This window comes from Poecilia formosa, unplaced genomic scaffold, assembly GCF_000485575.1.
Source record: "Poecilia formosa unplaced genomic scaffold, Poecilia_formosa-5.1.2 Scaffold27, whole genome shotgun sequence".
Lineage (NCBI taxonomy): Eukaryota > Metazoa > Chordata > Actinopteri > Cyprinodontiformes > Poeciliidae > Poecilia > Poecilia formosa.
Genome location: NW_006799966.1, coordinates 1,265,218 through 1,288,199, shown reverse-complemented (window position 1 = coordinate 1,288,199; position 22,982 = coordinate 1,265,218). Strand labels below are relative to the sequence as shown.

Genomic DNA, 22,982 nt, shown 5'->3' with positions numbered 1-22,982 from the left:
TTTTTTTTAAAAAAAAGTCAATTTACTCTGCCTGTGGTTGTTTCTTTGTCCTGCAGGCCTTCATTTAGACGCTACAGGGAAGATGACCTCAGCACTGCTCCTCATGCCAAGCCATTATACTGCCACGGGAAGTGTAGAACACATTGAAATTGTATCAGGAAAATAAATTATTAGGAACATTAGAGTAAAAGGAAGAGGTTTTTTTTTTTTTTTTTTTTTTTTTCATGGCACACTGTGATTTTTAAAGTAATTGATTGTGCCTTTTTGTATCTATCTGTTGTGGTCTTTTTTTTTTTTTGGAGTGACTGTCTACGGGACAACATATGGAAAATTGAGAGTCCGAGCTCATATCTCAGTTCCTATTTTTCTGAGACGTTTTAAAGTTTTTCTATTTTTATTTTTTCTGGTTCTTTTGCCATAGTGCACCATGAAATAAGTCATGGCAATGTTGAGTGAAGCTGCTCTAAAACCAGTGATGCCCCTTTGGGTTAGGCTTTTTGGGAACATTCTGAGGTGTTGCTGCACACACCCATGAAATAATTACTATAGAAGTTGCATATTTAATACCCTACAACATGTTTAAATTAACCTACACATTTGCCACAAATTGTAAATCAATATTTAAATGATTTCTTGAACTGTAGCATTTTCAGACCCCCTGCTTAAAAGGAAAAAAAAAAAGACAACATATCTTAACCATAGTCTAAATTATTTACCAAGGATTTGGTGGACATGCACCCCTACTACATTGTTAACTTCTGCAAAGATCGTAGTCCATTAATAGAAATAAGTAACACATATTGTCAATATTCAACTTTTATGGCCAGCTAAGAGCGATCCCTTGTCTTTAGTATTAGGCAGGTGAAAGATTTATGGTGAAAACTTGAGTGGTATTTTTAAACAATATACGCGCTGTATTTTTCCCCTCTTACAAATTAACACGCGTTAGGAACTCCTGATGCTACAAACGGCTACCCTCAACATTATCTGCCCTTTACATGTTACATGTTCAAAATAAAGAAACATTCCTTACATTTCAACTCTAAGCAAAATTACCTTCTTATGCCTGTTGATCATGGCCTATATGTGGCCGATAGCTTCAAGCTCTAGCTAGTGTTAGCGGATCAGTGTAACGGGCGACACTTCTCAGATATTCGCCACAAAAAACAGCGAAACTCCTGCTCACCTTCACTCTGTTTATGCTCGCCTCGAAGCGAAGCTGCTGTACCGCCTTTTTCATAGTGGTCAAGTTAGACGAGCTGGACATTCTTTGCGTGTTTGTACGTTTTCTTTTCCCCAAAGCAGAACGATAGTAGCGATTCTTGCGGCGACGATGCTCTGACAAAAGCAAAAGATGGGAACATCCGGATTCCGGTTGTTTTACTGCTGCCGTTTTAAGACGCCAGAGGGCGCCAAAGTACAGAGAAAATGAAACATTTGGGAAAGAAAAGCTTTATTGTGGCAGACATATAAATTATGCTTTCATTTACCCCATTTTATTAAAACCTAGAATTTACAGACTTCGTATTTCAAAATTCTATGCATTTAAGTCACTGTATACATAAATATATCTTCCAATCTAAAATTTCAGTGCTGATCAGTTTGTAAAATAAAAATGAACTCTATAAAGTGCTTATTTAATCAGGTTTGGTGAGTGATCCATCATCCATGTATCAATAGAAAATTAGTTCATCACTTGTGTCAGGGCAAATAAGTCAATGCTAGGGTTCAGAATAGGGAGCGGGGTGGGGAAGGCACCAGTGACACCCTGATTAAGTGACACTGTGATCTTCACCAAAAGTAAAAATGCTCATTTCACCAGCGCGGGCTTGGAGATTAGACTTGATCTGAGGGTGTCCTTCTTCTACGGTACTCGTCTCAAGCCAGCGTCCCCGATTTGAATGTTTGGAACAACTGAAATTAGAAGAGACCGGTGAGATTATGTAGTAATTCGTGATTCAGCAAGAGAGCTTAAACTGTAGCAAAAGGAAACAAAGTACTTATAAAATAGTAAACACAAGCATCAGCACCTGCCGTCTGGTAGGAGGCGGAGAGTCCTGTAAAGCTCAGTTGTTGATGGCACGGGAGAACTTCGTGAAGGTTTGGGAGTGGAGAATGTAGTATAGGTTGGCGACTTGGACCGCTTTGCTTTTGCAGAAGACATCCTAACCTCTGGTTCGCTTCCTGCCATGTAAGAAATATGAGCAAAAAACAAAAAAACAAAACAAAAACAAAAGAAGAAATCTGTAATGATAGATTCGTAGACTTAAGGTTGCGGCAGGACAACGTCGCTGGAACTTGTAATTGGGATACTATTGCCAAACATTTGGATAAAAACACTTAATACTTTATCCTTCAGCATAACATCCTAACTGCTCTACATGAGCTTTAGGATCCCAGCTACTAAACTATAAATCAATTTGGTCATCAAGAGTTATTAGAGCCCATTCAAATTACCCAATATTTTAATGACATGTAGACCACAAATGCATGGCAATTGAAAGAACATGGGAAGTGAATTATCACTGAATTCTTTGCTACTACGATATTATAATGGCTGTTGTATTCCAATAAGATGTGCAGCTCTACTCGAGATACAATCTTACCAGTGTCACCAGTGCTCACAAGATCTGGGTCAAATCATGAACAAAATCAAAACAAAATGTGTTCATGTTGTTCCCTCCTGTCCCATCAGGTTTACATTAATGGGCAACTTGGGTCTTTGCTAGAATCTGTGCATACCTCTCAAATCTTTGGAAACTTAACTCGGCAACGGATGGTCTCGGTGAAGCTGCACTGGCCCTGATGAGACTGAAATCTACCGTAAATGTTTCCCTGTGAGAAATTGTGAACTCTTATGTTTTATTAAACTCCTAGGAGATTAGTGGACAGAAATACCTTCAAGACCACTCCTAAAATCTTTCCTTGCTGGCATTCTGTTAAAACCCCCAAAATACCAAAGATTAAGTTCCAAGTAAAACATGTGCTTGTACAGACATGCTCAGACTTGCTAGAGATCCCTTAAATAATTGAATTTAATTAAAAGCACCTAGCTGTTGCTCAACTTGTTCAAACAGTAAGGGTGTGGTTAGCTACTTGCCTCTTTTGATGAAGTTAGTGCAAGTTAATTTTGATATATACAGCATTATCATAACTACTGAAGGCGACATAGTTACTTGATTGTGGTATGAGGTGGCACTAGGTGTCTGGAATATACTTTTTACATCCCTTAAAACCACGTGATGAACGCGATGTGGCCAAAGTGAGAGTGGTGCATAGACAACTACTAGCAAGTCACAACTAAAAGACACGAGCAAATACAAAGACATCTGGGTCAAAACGTCCAAGTCAATAATACAGTGCAACACAAGAGAGTTTTAAATTATGCATGCTAGATTTTGTTATTTAAACTATGAAACAACATAAAGTGTACTTAGTCGTTTTAAAATAATTTCTTCAATTTAGTTGAAATTTTAAGGACATCAATTCAGATATTTTTATGCACTTTACCATACTTCTAACCTGTATGGAGCAGGCAATTATCACTTTATATATAAAATCTTGCTTTGTTAAATGATTGTATCCATGACCGTTTTTTTTTTTCCAAATAACATTTTTATTAAATAGACTTACTAACTGATAAGGCACTTTGACCATCTGATGAGGAATATCTCCTGCGATTTGCAAATGGCGTTGCGTTTAAAAAATGATTCTTGAGCCATGCAGCACGGTCTTCCTCAAAAGACATTTTCTGTGGAATACAAAATATTTTTAATTAAAAAAAAAGTAATTCCACCACTTAAAGTATAAATTATGTATGATGACACATACTTCTCGCCCTAATCGAATAGCAGCCTCAGTAAAGTTTTTTCTTTCCTTCTCAAAGTTTTTCTTCTGCTCCTCAAAGAGTTTCCATTCTTCTTTGAGACGCTCCTTTTCCTCTAGGGTGTAGCAATCGTTAAGGAGAGCTGCTGTCTCATCATCAAATGATGTGTTTAGTTGTTGCTAACAAAAAATTTTAATTAAAAAAAAAAGTTAAACATTAACCTTTACCTTTAACAGACTTGATCTTGCATTTAAACTAGCCGATACTGACCTGGAGAAGTTGCTGCTGTGCATGAATGAACTCCCTGCATTGCTGGACTTCTTGCCTCATTCTCTCCATCTCATCCTCGTGAGTTTCCAGAGGTATAGTCTCTTTGTTGGACTCCATCTGATTGTGCACCTGTGAGACTAAGAAAACAGAAAACCAATTATTCAAAATTCCCTTCCTAGTATGGAGCACTTATCATCCAGGGTTGTGTGCATTTAAATCCAACATGATTTCACCCTCAGCCTGGTCAGCAACAGAAATTTTTATATCAGAACCTATTCAAGTGTTAAAGTTGAAGTCCAGAACTAAATGAGAATATCTGACAAGACTTGAGGATCTGACCTTAAGTTATTATTCAAAGAATGGGTTTAAAAAAAAGTGTCACTAAATAAAAGCTGTAGGGATATTTCAAGAGACTAGTGGCCGAGACTGCAGAGAAATTTGGCTTTTGAAAACCATCGACTTGACAGGATATGAACTCTCAAATACACATTTTTTTTATATAAAATGTTTATCCATTTATCTCACTTAAAAATGGTCCATAACTTTGTCCTGGTAAAAAAATACATTGTAGCTTATGGTTGTTGCTTTAAAGTTTCAATGTCACCAAAATGTTTGCATGACAATGAACAAAAATGTTCACATTTAAAAAAAAAAAAAAAAAAAAAAAAAAACCCAAGCCAAAATAAATCAAAATATGGTGAAAAAAAGATTAAGCAGCATAGAGAAAATGATACAGCAACACGTGTACCTTGGTCTAATTTTTCTACATGGTTTCTTAGTTTCCTCCACTGCTGGCGGATGCTGTTGAGGAGTTGCTCCCTGGCAAGTTCACAAGAGTGGTCAAAGGCTTCCCTGCTCGTGTTTCCTGCTTTCTCTTCATCCGACTCAACCTTGAATAAAACAAAGCCAACCAGGTAAAACCAGACAATAGCGCTGATTTAGTCTTTGAGAAATTATAGTAAAAATCAGATGCTTACATATACTGCATAAAACAAAAAATAAAAATAAAAAAACTGGTGTGCTTCTCAACCTAGAAGACATCATGAGGGAAAGAAGTGTGGTAATACAGAAGCAATATTTAAAGCTCAGGTAGAAATGAGTCTTCCAGATGAAGAATGGATCAAATTATGCTACTAAATTAGTCTTAAGGAAAACAAAGTCAATGTTTTGAAACATCAAAAAGCCCTGATATCACTCAAATGAAGATGTGTAAAAGTAGGGTAGCCTATAATGCTGACATGGTCACACCTGTTCTACCAGGTGAAATGGGTTCTACAAATGTTTGTATTACAAACCTGCTCCTGGCTGTCATCAGCAGCGGTGGCTCCGCTGGTGGACTGCTGCCGTGGAGCCAGAATGTGCATCATCTCCTTCTTCATCTGCTGGAGGACTTTTTTAAGCTCGGCATTTTCCAAAATCAAAGCCTTCCTACTCGTCTCGTAGTCTCCGAGCAACGTTTTATACATCTCGCTCTCGTGGCTGCAGAATGACAGTCGTGCATGCAATTAGGCTGCAGATGTCCCACAAATAAAACGGTTATTAGGGAGTTGGTTTGTACGATACCTCGCCGACAATTTTGCCGTCTTCCACATACTCCTTTTTCCATCTGATCGCCCCAAGCTATTCAGAACATCAATAGCTATGACGAAAATAAAAATAAAGCACTAACTGTTCCTGGATTTAAAAAGTTTTAACACACAATTCCTTAAAGATTAGCAGATTTACCTAGTTTCCTTTCTTTTCTGTCAACCAATAGCTGACTGAGGCGTTCCTTCAGTTTTGCAGCTTCCCTCTCTTTTCTCTTGGCATCATGACTATATTGAGAGGCACGACTAGCAATAATGCTTTGGAGCTTCTGAACCTGTTGAGATTTGAGGAGACTTATTACTCAGTCCATTAGCTTATTACTCAGGCTTTCGTTCTTAAAAGCAACTCATAATGTTTCACAGTACCTCCTCTTTTTCAGTCTTTAAGCAGCTCTGTAGAGTTTTTATTTTTAGTTGAAGCTGCCTCTCTGTCTCATGCAGTCCCGACTTCTCCCTCATTGACAACTCCAACTGATCCTGAAGAAAAATCAGAAACAAAACAATAAGGGTAATGCTACAAGAGCTCTTTCTCAAGCCAAAAGCCTCCGCCCTAAAACTGGTTTGTGCAATTGGAAAATTAAGCAGTTGCTCCAACTAAACAATAGGCAAGTTGCTCACAAAACGGTTTTACTCAAGGCCAAACTGACAACATACACCCATGTTAACCTTGGCCAAAGTCTTGAGTGAACTCTGAATGACCTTGACCGAGTCCCTGAACATCTGGTTTCTTAGCTCAGTGGATGAATAAACAAAACCACATTTCCAACAAGTGGATCAGGTCTGATAAACCCAATTGAGCTCCTTAGTTCTGGTTCTGCCTTTTGGTCCATCAGCTTATTACTCTGACTCGACACAGAGAGGCCAACTCAGAAACACTACCATGTTCACCATGTCTCAAGAAGCCATTACAAAAAATAAACTCTACAATTTCCCCCCCAAACATTTTCAGAATAAGACACTGTTGCAAAACTGACAAAGGGATCAATGGCTAGAGACGATGTCAAATGCAAAACCAAAAATTTTTTAAACCATCTGTATGTTGTGACTGATTGTGAATAATTACAGGTCATTTCAAATCTGTGTATGCACATGTAAAAGGTCAAATTAATGGAGGTTCCATACATACTTGCCTTTAGTCTGGAATTGCTTATCTGAATATGCTCCAAGGTGCTCAGCTTCTTCAGCTGTTCCTTCTCCATCTCCTCTAAAGCGCACATATTTCGTTTATTAATTTGGAGCAATTCATACATGGTATTTAGAACTGGCACCGCTTTTAGACTCGCTCCCTCTGCTGAGCTGGCCTCAATACACATGGAGAGACCGAGCACGGCAAGCTCCTGTGAAGATAAACGAGTTCTTGAATGCAACATTAAATGATCGATCGTTTGTTTCGTAGATTAGTGTTCACAGGTCAAACTTTGTTGGGAGGCCTCAACTAAACTTATCCTTAAAACAAACCAAATAGAAAAAAGACGGTTGAACCAGTTTCTCTCAGATTAAGAATTTCTTATTAAATTGTAGTTTATATTGGACCATATTAACGATGATGGAACAATGCCAGTTTTTATATTGTTTATCATTTCACAATCAAAAAGAAATTATATTGCAGTTTATTGCAAAACATTTTCCGAGGGACTTATATTTCAAGTATTTTGAGGCCTAATACCATTTAAAAGGTCTGGTCAAGTTGGATGAAATGTATTTATATTCCTAAATACTGTGTGAAAATGTGCAATGGCTTACTTTTGCCTTTAATTAGAAGTGAATTGTGTTAAGTCTTAGCCCATCTACCAGATTTTTAAGAAAAACATTTTGAACTTCCATTTAAATTTTGACACTTTGAAACTGGTTTGTCACCTTGAAAATGAGAAATTCCCTCTTTGTGGGATCATAATGTTAATTGAACCTTAATCACAAAACACACTGAACCTTGACATTTTCATACCTGATTTAGGTATGAAATGCTCTGAGGAACATTATCTTCAGTGCAAAATGCACTTATTACACTGTAGGAGCTTCTGGACAAGGGCAAAGAGTACCCCGGCACATGATTATGTCTTGAGGGAGATAATGTCACATGTGATATGCTCGAGATGTCAGGGCCTTCTGAGAACAGAGAGAAAACATCGAAGTCATTAGTACACTGCATCTATTGTGCCTTCTCCCATCGAATAGCTTGAACTGGGTTGATTCTATAAATAAGAACAAAAATGTGGGTCACCTAAAGCAGAACACTAAAAAAAAAAGAACAGCCAAAATGGGCCTGTCTATTCCTGAAATACTGCAGCACATTAAAGAAACTTACCCATATATGCATTAGTTGCCCTCCACTCCCCCATTGCACAGAAACGTTGGGACCGGAGGACGTGAGGTCATGAGTTATCAGCACTGAGATAGATGATCAAAAGATCTCACTGGACCAGAGCCCTGCAAAACGACATCAAACCATGAGACGGACCAGCAATAATCTGTGCCGATGCTTCAGCCACACAGGATTATCTGACAGATTTCCCTGGAAGGGGGTTTTATACTGAGATTGGAGTACAATCTCATGTCAGCCCTTGGTATTATTTCAATGGCAAAGGGGTAGGTTGATTTTATTCTCAAGAGAGCGTTTAGAAGGAGTAATGCACCAATCAGGCATAGCATAATCACTTGCCCAACAACGTTGATCCATAGTTGCCAAGAGCTTCAACAAGTGGGAGACTCTGACCACAGCCACTCCCAATTGTTTACAACAACAGTTAGCAGTAGATCCTTTAAGTCATCCAACTTGCAAGATGGGCTCTATTTAGGTGCTCAAATAAAATAAGAGAAAACGAGAGGCCAAGTCAACACCTCAAACTCTCTTTGTGCTCCTCTAAGCATTCCTGAACAACAACTTCTTTGTGCAAAAGTGTGGACATTCTTCTTTGTGCACATTATCAAGTCCAACAAGGCCACAACCGTCACAGAATACAGTTTCCATGAGAGACCATTTACAGTTTGCTTAGGTAGGTGGAACGTGTCAAAGTAACAAACACACAGGGCTGGACAATGTCAATAATAGTTGATGGATAATTACTGATTAGTTTTTTTGTTTGTTTGTTTTACATATCTGAAATACTGCCACACTGGTGGAGCCACCTTTCCTGTGCAGTTTTTACTCCATGCCACTTTTTATTTTTAAGAAGTTATGAAGAAGCATGATAGCAAAACCTCAACCTCCTGCTGCAAAAGTTACTCAACTTTCAGCTTGTTGCTTGGTAACCAAAGACAGTGATTTAGTTGATGCCACTCACCTTGCTTAGCTCACTGTGAGAAGTGGAGTGGCTACAACTTTTCCTCTGCCTACATCTCCCAGAATCTTGTGCATCTCTGGGTCAGAGTTCAGTAAATATTCACTATATTGGATATTTTATCAAATGTATTAGCTATTGACAACATGTGTCACAATACATATCATTATTGATTTACTGTCCATCCATACAGATGGATGCTTCTTTGGAACATCTCAAGGTTTCCTTGCAAAACCTGAACCAAAACATCCCACTGCTTCTGCTGGCTTACCCTTTCTGCCATAGTACAGCTTGGTGTAATGTGTTCCCCAGATAAGCAAAGCATGCACAATTGAAGGTAAAATCTTAATAATGGTCTGAAAAAAAACAAACAAAAAAACAATTGAGCCTAGATAATAATCAACCAGATCTGTTTACTTGGTTTTTGTAGGTCCAAGACTGAAGAATGGGAAGCAGAAAGCTCTCTCAAAGCTGTATGCTTACCAACTTTTCTTAATAATAACACAACCTTGAAAACATGTTTACTTGCCGTCTTTGCATCCCACCCACTAAAAGGAGTCATGCTGGAGAGATAATCAGTTTTTGATTTATCCGCTAGTGGCTTTAGTTATGCTTAATCAGTGTATAAGACTAGTCAGAAGTAGAACATGCGAGTTACTTTTAAAACTATTTTAAATTCGATATTAAACTTTCAGACCTTCGGGCTAATAATTACAAAAATGAAATGCTCTGGAAATTTAGGGTGAGCCAGAGAGACACGACCACAGCAACTCCCATTGGTTTAGAGCGACAATGCACATTGTGTGAGTGTGAACAAACGAGAAAACTTGCATTGGTGTTCAGGAACGCAAAGAAAATTGACTGATAATAGTGTATGCGCGCAAGGGCTGCTCAAATGACTTGCTTTCTTATCAAGCCGAGCCAGAAAACACACACATACACAGAACTTTATCTTCAGAGACGACACAGTGAGTGGCAAAACGTAACATGGCCAGTTAACTTGACTAAACTACGACTTAAACACGTGTAGTCGTTTAACAGTGATGAGTTAGCAAGGTTATTCATCAATAAAAAAAAAACAATGGCATCATTTCACCCAACTTTAGATATGAGCTGGCCAAGCGGTTATGATGTATTATTGTAATTTTATACACTAAACTGGAAGCTAACGTTCCCCTTTCAACAAGTTCGTTCGTTGCTAATATCATAAACATAATCACTCATGTAGGGCATGAAATAGGTCAACTAACCTTCCCAAGTTTGGTGGTGAGGCTTTGATTAACGAGACCTTATTTCATTAAAAAAACAAAAAAACTGCAGCTTTGAAACAGAGTTCAGTCTACAGCCTGCTAGAAGCGTTAAACATACAAACACTACCTTAACTCGGCCAACGGGAGATAACAACCGACAGGTTCCACTCTGGCTTCAGCAGCTGCTGTGTTTTCTCTCTCTCTCTCTCTCTCTCTCTCTCTCTCTCTCTCTCTATCTCGAAGACTATCGTTTTGGTGTCGTCCAACTAAACTGCTTTCTTATTGGAGGAAACGTAGTTAAGCAACCAGTGTGCCAGGCGTACATTGGACAAACATGTGCGGCGGTGAATGATCATGCGGATGAAAATGCTGTCAGGTGTCTAAAGAAGAAATGTACAACAATGCCCCCTAGTGGTGACAGGAGATAGTCGCCACCTTTGGTATAATGCTGTACTGTATAATAACATCATATTACAGCACAAACATTCACGGACAATCTGGTGCTTCAAAGAAGCCCTATACAGATATTGTCTGGGGCTTCTTTGAATATATAGTCTTCAGTCTATATAGATATAGCCTTAGATATAGTCTTTATATCTAAACCACCTTAAATATAAAAATGTATATCTAACACATAATATTTACTACTTACAGTACATATTATCTTCATTTAGGTGACTAAATGAAGCCCAGCCTGTAATCCTGCCAGGATAAGCAGGTACAGACAATGGATGGATGATCTCCATTTAATGTGCTTCCAAGAACCTCAATGCCCCCCTGTGGTGATGGAGTAAATGTCACATTTAGTGTATCCACTGTACAAAATGACAGCACACAGATTAATAAATGCATGAGTATTATTTATTTATACAACCAGAGTCCAATCAAACTATGGAGGAAACTTGTTTCAACATCCTATACCCAGTATAAGATGCCAATAAAATGCCTTGAGAGACATGGTTGTAAGCCTTCTCAAGTTTCACAAAACACATATTAACTAGCCAACCAATCTAATGATCCCCTCACCCAAAGTCACATTGCCTGCTCTTGAATCAGACATATGACAATCAGTCAGCGCTTTCTTTCTAAAATCCAAGAGTGAACTTTACCAAGGAGGTAAAGAAGTGGCTACACTTCTTAGTCTGTCCAGGTCCTGGTTCTTGAAAACAGGACCAGGACCTTGAGTATAATTTGTGTAATTTAGTAATTATAAATCAAAGAACACAAAGACCACATTCTGAGGCCACTTTTCTCCAACATCTAAATAATCCCTCTAGCTATGGAGTATTAAAACATCTCTTGCAACATCTCTCCACAGGGACACAATATAAATGTTGAATGTGGATCAGAGTTTCCTGATGTTGTATTTGGTCCTAAAATAGTTGTTAGAAATCAGCCCCTAACTAGACTTGATGGGGTTAAAGACAACAGAGAGTGCTGAAAAAAACAGCGGCCAACATCAACTCAGATGTGAATTCTAACAACCTCAAAATGCACAACTAAAATACAGAATACCATTTTTTTTTAAACACGGCAAAGACGACAAGCATCCTTTTACAATACGTTATTGTACTGGTTTCTAAACAGGTCTTTGTGCAACTAAATTAGGAAGCTGTGGCTAATCTAGCAACTTCTCTTTTGCATTACTCTATTACATAGGGCAGTTTGAAAAATACCTTCAGGCACTTTTATCACTGGCTACTATCAAAGACATTTATATGCAACAACTTTGTCCTCAAAGTTAACTCTACGTCCTTGCAGTTCTTTGAAACCAGCCTCATGGAGAGAAACAGCAGCTTGAAGACTCCTCATCATATTGATATTATCCAGATTCAGGCTGATTCTGGAACTTCTTCTATAAAGGCATGAAGCAGCGACGCTGGTTCGCTGTCTTTCTGGTGATGCTAACAAAAAAAAGAGAAAAACAGGAGCATGTCACATCAACATAAGACAACCTTAAAGTCATTGTCCATTTACAATCTATTTACAACATATCAGCAGGTACAACAGAAACAGACTTTGATGGTTTCGTAGGTGTCAGTGATGAGGGCGATGAACAGGCTGAGCACCATGTAGATGAAGAGAGATGTGAAGGTGTAGAGATAGATTCTGCTGAAAAGCCACACCATGTAGCTCTTGTCTCTCATATTAAGGAAGGTGGCAAACATGTCGTCTCCGTTAATGAGAGAGAAGAGGCACTCTGTCACTTTGTCAAATGTTCGGAACTGAAAAACGGAAACAATAAAATGGTTTTTGGATAATAACCTGATGATTAATTGAGGATCAGGGCCATTCATCACACTAATAAAGTGAATTATTCCTACCTTGTCATGATAAGGTCCAAGAACAATCCAACCACAGAAGCAGTACCCGAGGTAGATCATGGCAGCGCAACAGCAAAACCGGATAACGTTAGGAAAGGCAGCCCTCAGGGTTAGGATTAGGATCTGAACGGAAGTGAGTTGTTTTCGGTTCTCTGGACAGAATATGTTAACCAGAACTGAGGAGAAGGCTCTTACGTTGTATTTCTTGAAGTAACCAAGGTAACGAATAACACCAATCCACACCAGCATGGTGGCTGTTCCAAGTAAGATGCTGCAGACATCATAGTTGGTCAGGAACTATAAAGTGAAAAGTTGCATTAAAGGTTTGTGAGCCAATCTTTGAAAGTTTCTAACAAATGCTCATGGTATGTAACAATAAAATTCATGCAAACCTTGGTTTGTATTCCTATTTTTATCACTGACCCGGTGATGGTCAGCGTGTCACTGATGTTAATTAATATATACCAGCCATTCACAAACTCCATGCGTTCTGACCAAGTCACCAATTTATTGAAGTGGGTTTGGAAGAAAATTTTGAACTCCTGGATACAAGAAAACAGTACACTGTTAGAAAGAAAAAAATAATAACAATGGGAAAAAAAATTCTAATGAGCTTGTTTTTTAATCTAATACAATGCCCTCAAAACTTACTGCAGATTCTAGTAAAGATATATAAACATATTTTTTTCATAACAAAATTGTGGTGCACTTACTACTATCCCTACCAATTCCTATAAAAGAAACACAGCAAAAGTATTTTTGGAAATTATTATTTATCTCTTTTAAATTGACCAGAGTGAGAAATTTTAATTAGTAACCCATAAATATGTGTTTCCTTGTGTATAAATAAGACTCATTTATTCAATCTGTCTTACCACCATTCCTACTAATATGGTGCTAAACTTCACTGGATTTTAACTGTGAATTTTGTTCAAATAACACTAGGACTGAGCTTTACAGCAGCAAACATTGCAGGTAGATCGACTTCCGTCAACTTACAAACTGGAGTTGAATGCCCTTGACAATAGATCGCGTGCAGAGAATGAGGGAGGCAAAACAGGCGAAGATGACCAAGGAATCAAACATCAAGACGGGGTAATCAATTTTCCCAGCTGCAAAACCAGAGATGCAGTTTTTATGTAATTTATTCCTACTTTACGTATTATTCTGCATCCTAAATAAGCAATACAAGGATTTTATTTCATAAGTTGTGGGTAAAAACTTACAGGCTTTCACGTTATAGTCCTTGCACTCATGAATTTGAACATCATTTTTGACACCCACTTTTATCTTTCCACTGTGTGCACAGTTATCAAATATGATCTGTGTGCGAGGAAAGATACTGAAAATTTTGATGCACTTCAAATGTGTGGGACAGGCTTAAAAGTTTTATTCATTCACTAATTTAATCATTAATTCATAAAATGCAATTATAAAACACTAAAAATGCAAACTATTAAAAGTGATAAAGGGCTAAAGAAGATTTTTTTTTTTAAATTAAGGTAAATGCTTCGTCTGTAGATCATTCTAGACTCTTAACATTTCCTATATGACGGTATTTCAGTCATCAGATGTTCTCACCAACCTTTATGTGGAAGCCGTAGCAGTCTGGTAGCTCATGGTGCCGGACGGTCTGCAGATTGATGGTTTTCAGAGTGAAGTTGATGTTAACTGACACGAGCCTGAACACACAGACATGCAATCAGCAGACATCACTGCTGTCAGCTGGTTTAACATCTGCTTTGCGTTTCCTACCTTTTGAGATCTACAGAGAAGTTGATGTTTCTTTCCAGATTAGTATTGTCAAGAGATGTCGGCGGGAATACGGAAATACACTCTAAAGGGGAGGAAGAATGTGTTTAAAAATATCATTAGCTTAAAACCCACCTGTTTAGAGTTGCTGATGGCGAAATTAGGGTTAGAGTGCGGGGTTTTTGATGTCTTCGATGTTTTTAATGTTTTTATCTTTACTTTTTATCTATTTATGTAAAAGTGGCGAGTGATTGCGCGCACAGAAAAACCCTGTAAATTCTAGACTCTAACAGGTAAGAAATAGTGCACAAAAATCCGTGTAGGACGGCGAACTCCTAGCGCAAAAATTCGCGTGGTGCGGTGTCACGATTTGAGCTCGGCCCTGCTGCGTGTTAAACGGACGGCGGAGTCCGGCGACGACAGGCGCTTAAATTCCGTAACAAATATATGTTTTTATCTTTTTTTTTCTTCTCCAAAATCTCTTTCTCTTTCTTACTGTTTATTCAATGTCACATGCTGTTTTTATTGTGTTTTTCAGTTATGTAAAGCACCTTGAAATGCCTTGCTGCTGAAATGTGCTATACAAATAAAATCTGATTGATTGAGTAGCTAGCACAGCAGTGGAATGAGGATAAGAATGCAACACTAATTTAACTAACTATGTTATTTCCTCTTTTTGTGTCACATGAAACTCCACATTATGATTATTTTCCAGTCTTGACTTTGAGTCAGATTTTATAAAAACACTCCACATGCCTGACCTTTTTAAGGGAGATTGGCAAACAGAAAGCCGATTATTAAAAGAAAGCCTTTTGATGCTTGTTATATGTCATGTTAGGGGCACAGCAAACAGAAGCATTAGAAAACACCAGACTACTAAAAACCAGTACATATTTATGCGCTAGATTGTCCCAATCAAAGACAAAGCTTGAAAATTGTTTTTCATTTTCAGTCTAATTAAGCTTGAATTATCTTGCCAAGATTAGGGCAAAAATAACATTACGAATGCATGCAACACTTTCCAGTTTTTCTTAGAAATAATTTTTGAAACTGTCAATCATGCTACTGCTACTTTTCAAATTACTTGCTACTTCATGTAGCAATTGGCATGCCATATAAAATCACTGCAAAATGCTCCGTACTTATGATTGTTGTGTGAAAAACAGTGCACTAGTTAGAATAAATCTGCAAGGTTCTAAATGTTCTGCATAAAAAAACCAAACCTTCAGCAGGTCTGATTTCTGTACCTTCATCAATGTGTGGATCAATGTAGAAGCTGTCTCTCTCCGGATCAACGGTGCTGTTTTTGTAAAGCAGTTGACAGACGGACAGCGGGGTGTACTTGCCATCAATCTTCCCATACGCAAGATTTTCTAGAGTCAGGTTCTGAAGATTGGTGTACTGAAAAAAGGAGTGGAACCCAATGTTAATGCAATGTTTCAAAATACCCCCAGCATTCTTTCCTATTCATGTACCGTGTCGATGACGTGGTAGATGTGATCATACAGGTCGGCTTTAGTATAAAGAGCATAGTTTCCCTGCCAGTGGTCCTTGAATCCTTTCAGGAACAGATGTTCAAATGTCATTAGATTGTCCTCTTTGAATGTAGCCATCATTTCATTGCTCAGGCCAAACAGGACCAGCTGTAACAATGAGACAGTAAGATGAGCATCAAATCTATGCCAGTTGAATAAAACAACAAAACTAGAAAATATGTTATACCACCTGTGCTGTGATGATGACAATTTTCCATATTTGCAACATGAGTTTCCATGGTTTCCGACCCTTGGCTCTGTACTTCTCGCATGGATTCATAAAAAAGTACTTCAGCCTCCTTCTGAAATCCTCCACCGCCTTTGAATCCAGGGAGTGAGTGCTCCATCTGCAGTGTCCGTTGGGTTTCTTCCCCTCTGACCTCTGGGTCAACAGCTGCTCAGATTCCTCCATTGAACTGGAGAACACCAGATAAACCAGAGAATTAGACCGCAAAGCACAGAGTACACTGTAAATTTCAAGGAACCCTGTTCAGCGATTCCAGTCATTCTGATGTTTATCTAACTGGTTTTGCTACATGTTATTGTCTTGGCTGAAGATTTATGTTACTTCGTAAGAACATTTAACATATACTATAATTTGCAAGCATATAGCGACAGATGTCTTATGTGTAATTCAGTGTCATGGTGGATCATTGCAGCACAGAGAGAAACTCAAAGGAGAAAACTAAAGTACAAATTTTAAAAGTTTCTTTAAAAAATTAGTTGATTTATAATGTTAATGGTAAACGTACGTTTCACTTAAAACATGTTGCAACAAGCAAAAACAATTAAAGGCTATGAAAACCAATAAAGCTTGCAGTTGTGACTTATTTCAATGTATTTCTAACAGTGATAGCTAATTATCTATTTAATATTACAAATGCATTAACATGTCTACAGAATAATTTGAATAAAAACATAAAGTTGACCTGCAATACCTGATGAGAACCAGCGATCCAGAGAGCAGTCGTCCACCCAGTGGAGCTTATGTGTGATTTTGAGAAAGCAGCTTGTTACAGTGCATCACAGCAGTCTTCACCGCAGTGACTGTCATTCCTCTGTGTTGTTCCAGTTTTTCCACAACAGAAAAAAAAAAAAAAGTTTCCGGCGTCAGACGCAGCATAACCAGAAACTAACCAAGTACAGGTTGGGGAAATTTCTTAATTAAATAAAGCAACCATCATACCCCAAATCTAAACTATCAAAACATAATAAACACATTTTGAGAAAAAAAGAAAAAGCATGTTTTTTGTGTTATTTTAGTTTTTTTCCACGTTTTTTTCTTTCGTTCCTTTTTGTGTTCTTTTCCTCTTTTCGCATCATTTAGGGATATTATTAGCCGTGAAAAACGGACAGTCATGATTTTCGGTCAGTCATCACTGTAACCAATAGGATGAATCTGCCACCAGTCACTGTTTTTCATTTGGGTTAAATGGTTTTCTAACCAGGGGAGCAAAACCTGTGGAACAGCAAGGAGGCAAAAACATAAATAAAGGTAACACTGAAGCTTCCCAATACTTGTTTGATTGCCCAGTCAATTAAGATGGGCACTCTCTGTAGTATATGCAATGTTACAAAACATTTTTCTATACTTAAGGTTTCTGGTTCACAGCTTAAGAGTTAGCTCAATTTTAATGGCAGTTCTGATGATTTTTAAGAAGATGTGTGGACTGTATTTCATCACTACTGAGTCCTGCAATGGACATTGAAAAAAAAATAAAATAAAAGTAAATGGATCCTGACTTACTTATGCAAGATCTCGCAAAAGTAGGTCGGGATCTTGCAAAACTTTTAAGTTTTAAGTCAGGCTCCATTTTTAATGTTTTTTTTTTCTTTTTTTTCTTCTTGTCCGTTGTGGAGCTCAGTACCCCATTTTCAAAATCAGACATATTTACTGAACAATTCTACACTGACAAAGATTATTTGGAACACCGTGTTATATTTGTCAAACCTTTTATTGTAAAGAAACACACACACAAAAAGCATTTGTCTTTGTTTTCTTGTCATTAAGGCCACTTTACTCTAAGTAAAGCATAAAACCAAGACATATTAAGTCTTAATGTTTCTGATAAGCTATGTAATAGTTTTTTTTGTTTTGTTTCATAGTTTTTGTCCCACGAGTGGCCATGTTCCTGTGCAGTTGTGACTTATTTCTATGTATTTCTACCAGTGATAGTTAATTAAATGAAGAAGCGTCCCTACTTCTTCAGCCTATAATGCACCAAAATTCAAAAACCGCCACTGTCTGCCACACAACTGGTTTATGAACCACATATTCAAGGAAAAAATAAAAACACTATCTGATCCTTTTAAGTATTTAGAATACAGCAAATACAAGTCATATACAAAGATCTGCAAGAAAGAAGGGTATTAATTATTCACATTATGTTTTATGACTGTAGACTTGTAGTGAAGCTACTCTGACATAATTTCTTGTTCACTTGCAGTAATGCACAGAAACAACAGGAAACACCTCTTCCATCCACTAAACTGCAGCTGCCATGTTTTCACACCCAACAATTTCTGAAGAAATCACACCACAAACATGAGAAGAAAACGTAGACAAGGCTTCTGTTGGTGACTCAGATTTTCTGAGCCTTTTACATAAAGGGTGGAATTTATGACATGATGTTAAATGCAACTATTGCATTCTAAAAGTTTGTAGTTTGAACATTTTCTCTGGTTGTAATTTATAATTTATTTTTCAGTATTACAATTCATTTGGACAATATCTTTACATATCTTTTTGTGTTAAAATATTTAAATATATGTATACCAAAAACAAACATTTTGTGGTGCCAGAATCCAAAATACACAAACATTATAAGGCTAAATACCTTCATTTTCATTATGAAAACATAGACTGCAGTAGTTATATCTAGGCATGGGCCAAGTACTGCTGTAAAAGTGTGTTGAAATTTAAAAGTTAGTTTGTAAAACTGCTAAAAGTTCCCATCATACCATTCCTACATTGCAAATACAATTCTTTTAATTCACTGCCAGAGAAACGGGAGGAGCAACCTGAGTTTTTGGTGACTGAGTAAAGCCAAACGTCGCTAAAGTTCAAGGAAGAAATAAGGACAGGAAGAATGATATAATGGAGTTAGGGAGGAATGACACAAGGAAAAAAGGAAGGAAATAAGGGAGAGAAGAAGTACAGGGAAGAAAAGAAAGAAGCGTTAAGGGAAGGTAGGACACAAGGATGGAAGGAAAAAGAAATAGGAGGGATATGAAAAAGGAGGGAAGAAACAGGAAAGAAAAAGAAGAAACCAGGAGGGATAAAAAGAAAAAGGAAATAAAGGACACAAGGAGGTAAGAAAGTGAAAAAGTGGGATAAAAGAGAGGGATGGAGGGAGCCAAGGACACAAAAAATAAAATAAAGTAGGAGGGATACATGAGGGAAGAGGGAAAAAAGAACATAAGGATGAAACGAAGGAAAGAAGTTATTTTAAGGAAGGAGGGAGGAAACCAGGACACAAGGTTAAAAGCAAGGGATGATTTAAATGAGGGAGTTTGAAAGGTGGAAAACAGGAAACAAGGAAGAAAGGAAGGAATGAAGGAGATACAGAAGGGAGAAAGGAAGGAGGATCAAAAGAACAGACAAGATAATTTAATCTGAAAATACACATTTTCTTCCATACCCCTTTTTCTTTTCCCACAATTTTTTTAGACCTGGAAAATACTGAGATCAAAATGCATATTTTTTTTCAGATTGTGTAGGAACCTTGTGAGGTGTGAGAGCTAAAGAAATCCTATCAAGACATGACAAAAGTTTGTAATCAGACTTCTCCTTTAATTCAAAATCCTTTCAATCTAGCACCAAAGTGTTTGAGTGCATGAGGTTTTCTCAGGCTACGAGTGCAGTGATTTGTTTCCCCACCCTCTCCTGTTGCTGCTCACTGCCTTTAGCAGAAGGAAGGCTGCTTGCAAGAAAAGCCAGATTTGCCAGCTCTTAGATGGTCTCAGTGGCAATAAACAATTTCCAGTCATGGTGGGAAATCACTCTTTCCAGTAAAAATGATTTAAAAACTGCACTCTCGTACAAAAGGGGAAACTGCAAAAAGGTGTAACATAAGCACTTGAAAACTACATCTAATTTTAGCAGGTGTTTATTCTACGTTTCTATCCAAGAGTATGTATTAAAATCAAAAGCACAAGGAAGAAAACATCAACATGTTACATTATTTTAGCAGCATATGATGGTAAAATTATTTGTCTACTTCAAAGTACTTAGATCATGTTAGAAATTTCAAAATGTTTCAGTAGGTAGCATGATGAGAACCTCACAGCGGCCCATGCCTAGTGGTAACATGTAGTTTCACGTACTTCGTGTTCTGCCAAATGAAAGGCACGAGTAACAGGAAGAGACAATGGGTGTGCTTATTGAGTTAAACGGTCTGTCCCTGGATGAGAAGTGTCCTACAGAGAAGTGAACTGAGGGATGTGTGATGTTGGGGTGAGCGAGCGCGACCGGAGAGGCTGGAAATTAGGATCTCCCCCACTGCTGGTGCACCCCGGCGACGTGGCGTCTATGTTGGAGGGCGACTCTGCCAAGACCTCGTCTGGCAGCGGAGGAGCCCCAGGGTCCCCCGGCTTGGGGAGGCTGGAAGAGGTCGAGGAGGGAGCCACACCGAGGCTGGCCCCGGCCACGGAGGGCAAGTCTCCGCACTTCTGTAACGAAGACACGTTGAGAGAGCTGGCTAGGTCTGAAGTGGAAGGGCTTCGCTCCCCGTCTGGGTGGAACAGGAGGGTGGAGTTGTTTGAAAAGGTGTTGGGGAGGTCAGTCGTTGTGGTCAGAGTGCTGAAGCTGCTGTCAGAGGACGAACTGGAGGCCCCCGCAGCTGATTGACAGAGAACACAATAGAGAAGAATGGGTAAAGAACATTTCACACATTCGATCGATGCAAAAAACAACTCACCTCTGAGAGACTCGATCTTCTCGTTTTTTGCTTTTTGCACTTCGTCTGTGATTTTAGTGATGATGAAGTTTTGGGAGCGCATCTCCCGGATGGAGTCAATCAGAGCGTCCAGACCCCGAGGGTTCTCAGCCAGGATGTCCAGCAGCGTTGCCGTCCTCTTGGTCTGCGTGGTCCGGCAGCTTATCTCCTCCGCATCGTCCCGGGTCAGGATCCTCCGGGAACGCAGGTAGTCCAGGTGGCGGTCTGCTCTGATCTTGTCACAGAGGTAATGCCGCAGTCTGGTCAGCACCTGGGAATGCAAGAGAAATCATGTAATAATAATATCTAACAACTAAGCAGAAAGATTCATAACTTTGCGTGGGATCTTAGTGGTCTACTCAGTATAAATCCAGCTGTTGTGTAAAGGCCCCAAAGATCTCAGAGAACATTTCTGAACAAACAGCATAATGAAGATCAAGCAACACAGCAGACAGGTCAGGAAGAAAGAAGTGGACGTTTACCATGGTTACTCTATAAAACAATATCCCAAGCTTTGAAAAGAGTGTTGCTAAGACATGGCCAGCCTCCGAAACCAACAGGCCAGGCAGAGAGGGCATTAATCAGAGAATCAGCCAATCAGAGAATCAGCCAAAAGGCCCCTAATAACTCTAGAAGAGCTGCAGACAGGACAGTTATTGGTTATGAACTTGATAAATCTGGACTTTATGGAAGGGGAAAGCCATCGCTGAAAGATTTTTGTTTGTCATTTCTAAATTGCCATGAGCTATAAACGTAGACACGATAAACACACGGAAGAAGTTACTCTGGTCAGATGAAATAAAAATGTAACCCTTTGGCCTCCATGTAACTGGGTCGGTGATTTTTAACTTTCATGTCCTCTCTTCCACCTTCTCCGCAGCGCCATTTTCATTGCTTTACCAACAACGAGCAAAGTTTTGATTAATATTTTTACTAAAGGAATATCTGATTTGGGACACAGAGCAATATGAGGTGGCGGTATCGTACTCTGGGGTTGCCGATCTTCAGCCACGACAGAGAAGATTGAGTCTGGGTCATAGGTTGACCTTCTATCCCATAAGGACTTTAAGCATGCAGCCAGGTTAATGGAGTGAAGTACATCAAAACAGATCCATGTGCTAGAATAGTCCAGTCAAAGTCCAGACCTTAATCCAGTAGCAAAGCAAGACAAATATATAATTTATATATATTATATATATAATATATAATTTTCCATCAGTTTCACAAGTATGTATTACTTTGTGTTGGTCTATTCCATAAAATCCCAATAAAATTCACAGAACTATGTGGCTGCAATGTAAACATTTATGGAAATGTCTAAGAGGTATGGAAACATTTGAAAAGCCCAATAGTTGTCAATCCTAACAACATTTCTAATACTCTACTTAACTGATAATGTTGTACAGTGTATCTCCATTTATTATATTTTTGACAGGACTGGGTGTTTACATGAACACACAGAGGGTGTGGTGAAGTATTTCCTCATTTAATGGGCCTTTAAATCCAAACAAAGCTCATAAACTGTGCCTGTCAAGTTGTTTCCACGCCGCTCACCTCGTTTTCAAAAACTTTTTTTTATTCTGATGCCAGCTGATTACCTATTTATCGTACTCACGTCTTTCTTTATCTCTGCCATTTCTTCTTCAGTGAGGTGAGAAACATCCATCTCTCTGAAATCAAAATCCAGGTGTTCCGGGTGAACAACGACGACCTAAATAGTGAGTTGCGTGTTTAAAACAGTGTAATAAACGACATCAATAAATCATCGGCGACCCTTAAAAGATATGACACCTCATAACTAATTGCTAAAAGCCGACCCTTTCCCTTTCTAATAAAGTTTTCGATCTGAATCACGGAGGAAAAACGCCCGGACTTCCTGATTGTGTCGAGGTTATAGTACGTCGACGCGAGAGGAGAGAAGTACTCGCAGCAGCTTCACTTTTAGCCTCATGTGCCCTTCTACTACCATTTTTTGACAGAAAAACTCAAACGTGAACGTCTTCATTAAGAGTAAATGGTAAAAGTTCCCACTTTCTTGGATTGCAGGGCTGGTGAAAAAAGATCTTTCACTTTTAAAGTTTTAAAACACAAGTAAGGCGCTACTCTCGTTCAGACCACTGGAGGGCGCTGCCGGATGTTTTTTCACAACAGAATTTAGAAATGCCTTAAATAAATAAATAAATAAATAAATAAATAAATAAATAAATAAATAAATAAATAAATA

At 38.4% G+C, this 22,982-nt stretch overlaps 5 protein-coding genes across 9 annotated transcripts in view; 1 reads left to right on the top strand and 4 right to left on the bottom strand.

Moving 5' to 3' along the window:
* The window catches only part of LOC103135721 (guanine nucleotide-binding protein G(I)/G(S)/G(O) subunit gamma-5-like), a 2,732-nt gene extending 1,377 nt beyond the window's left edge, over nucleotides 1–1,355 (bottom strand). The window contains exon 1 of the mRNA XM_007548594.2: nucleotides 1,187–1,355. Within this exon, the coding sequence (XP_007548656.1) occupies nucleotides 1,187–1,267 (81 nt within the window). The 5' untranslated portion in view covers nucleotides 1,268–1,355. The remainder of the gene's footprint in view (nucleotides 1–1,186) is intronic.
* The window catches only part of LOC103135717 (protein CYR61-like), a 36,715-nt gene that overhangs the window by 7,475 nt on the left and 6,258 nt on the right, over nucleotides 1–22,982 (top strand). The window lies entirely within an intron of this gene.
* Nucleotides 1,437–10,446, bottom strand: ssx2ipa (synovial sarcoma, X breakpoint 2 interacting protein a). 3 transcript variants are annotated; one of them, XM_007548590.1, is made up of 14 exons: nucleotides 10,338–10,446; nucleotides 7,988–8,109; nucleotides 7,628–7,788; nucleotides 6,813–7,019; nucleotides 6,049–6,159; nucleotides 5,822–5,957; nucleotides 5,660–5,735; nucleotides 5,392–5,575; nucleotides 4,845–4,986; nucleotides 4,097–4,233; nucleotides 3,832–4,005; nucleotides 3,634–3,751; nucleotides 2,031–2,184; nucleotides 1,437–1,914 (listed from the first exon to the last, which is right to left on the bottom strand). In XM_007548590.1, the coding sequence occupies exons 2-14, from the start codon at nucleotides 8,019–8,021 to the stop codon at nucleotides 1,773–1,775; spliced, it is 1,776 nt and encodes a 591-aa protein (XP_007548652.1). In that variant the 5' UTR covers nucleotides 8,022–8,109; nucleotides 10,338–10,446; the 3' UTR covers nucleotides 1,437–1,772. The 3 variants fall into 3 exon arrangements, with proteins under 3 accessions (XP_007548652.1, XP_007548655.1, XP_007548654.1); XM_007548593.1 differs by having other exon boundaries at nucleotides 7,628–7,785; XM_007548592.2 differs by lacking the exon at nucleotides 10,338–10,446 and adding an exon at nucleotides 10,211–10,319.
* On the bottom strand, nucleotides 11,054–16,980 carry mcoln3a (mucolipin TRP cation channel 3a). 3 transcript variants are annotated; one of them, XM_016669676.1, is made up of 13 exons: nucleotides 16,751–16,976; nucleotides 16,012–16,237; nucleotides 15,762–15,929; nucleotides 15,534–15,687; nucleotides 14,290–14,371; nucleotides 14,120–14,216; nucleotides 13,761–13,857; nucleotides 13,534–13,646; nucleotides 12,927–13,076; nucleotides 12,730–12,831; nucleotides 12,535–12,657; nucleotides 12,229–12,435; nucleotides 11,054–12,114 (listed from the first exon to the last, which is right to left on the bottom strand). In XM_016669676.1, the coding sequence occupies exons 2-13, from the start codon at nucleotides 16,231–16,233 to the stop codon at nucleotides 12,043–12,045; spliced, it is 1,587 nt and encodes a 528-aa protein (XP_016525162.1). In that variant the 5' UTR covers nucleotides 16,234–16,237; nucleotides 16,751–16,976; the 3' UTR covers nucleotides 11,054–12,042. The 3 variants fall into 3 exon arrangements, with proteins under 3 accessions (XP_016525162.1, XP_007548651.2, XP_016525163.1); XM_007548589.2 differs by having other exon boundaries at nucleotides 16,760–16,976; XM_016669677.1 differs by lacking the exons at nucleotides 13,534–13,646; nucleotides 13,761–13,857 and having other exon boundaries at nucleotides 16,760–16,980.
* Nucleotides 19,477–22,982, bottom strand: part of LOC103135718 (outer dense fiber protein 2) — a 17,493-nt gene continuing 13,987 nt past the window's right edge. The window contains exons 18-19 of the mRNA XM_007548584.2: nucleotides 20,741–21,029; nucleotides 19,477–20,662 (exon numbers count right to left, since the gene is read on the bottom strand). Coding sequence (XP_007548646.2) covers nucleotides 20,241–20,662; nucleotides 20,741–21,029 — 711 coding nt within the window. The 3' untranslated portion in view covers nucleotides 19,477–20,240. The remainder of the gene's footprint in view (nucleotides 20,663–20,740; nucleotides 21,030–22,982) is intronic.

Excerpts from the sequence above, each read along its gene's own strand:
- ssx2ipa (XM_007548590.1), bottom strand. The coding sequence starts at position 8,021 with ATGGGGGAGTGGAGGGCAACTAATGCATATATGG. Across the intron at positions 4,006-4,096 it reads CACAGCAGCAACTTCTCCAG|CAACAACTAAACACATCATT; the intron begins GTCAGTATCGGC and ends ATTTTTTGTTAG. Across the intron at positions 2,185-3,633 it reads TCAAAGTGCCTTATCAGTTA|GAAGCGAACCAGAGGTTAGG; the intron begins GTAAGTCTATTT and ends CTTACATGGCAG.
- mcoln3a (XM_016669676.1), bottom strand. The coding sequence starts at position 16,233 with ATGGAGGAATCTGAGCAGCTGTTGACCCAGAGGTCAGAGGGGAAGAAA. Across the intron at positions 15,930-16,011 it reads TTGTCATCATCACAGCACAG|CTGGTCCTGTTTGGCCTGAG; the intron begins GTGGTATAACAT and ends TCATTGTTACAG. Across the intron at positions 12,832-12,926 it reads AAATAGGAATACAAACCAAG|TTCCTGACCAACTATGATGT; the intron begins GTTTGCATGAAT and ends TTCACTTTATAG.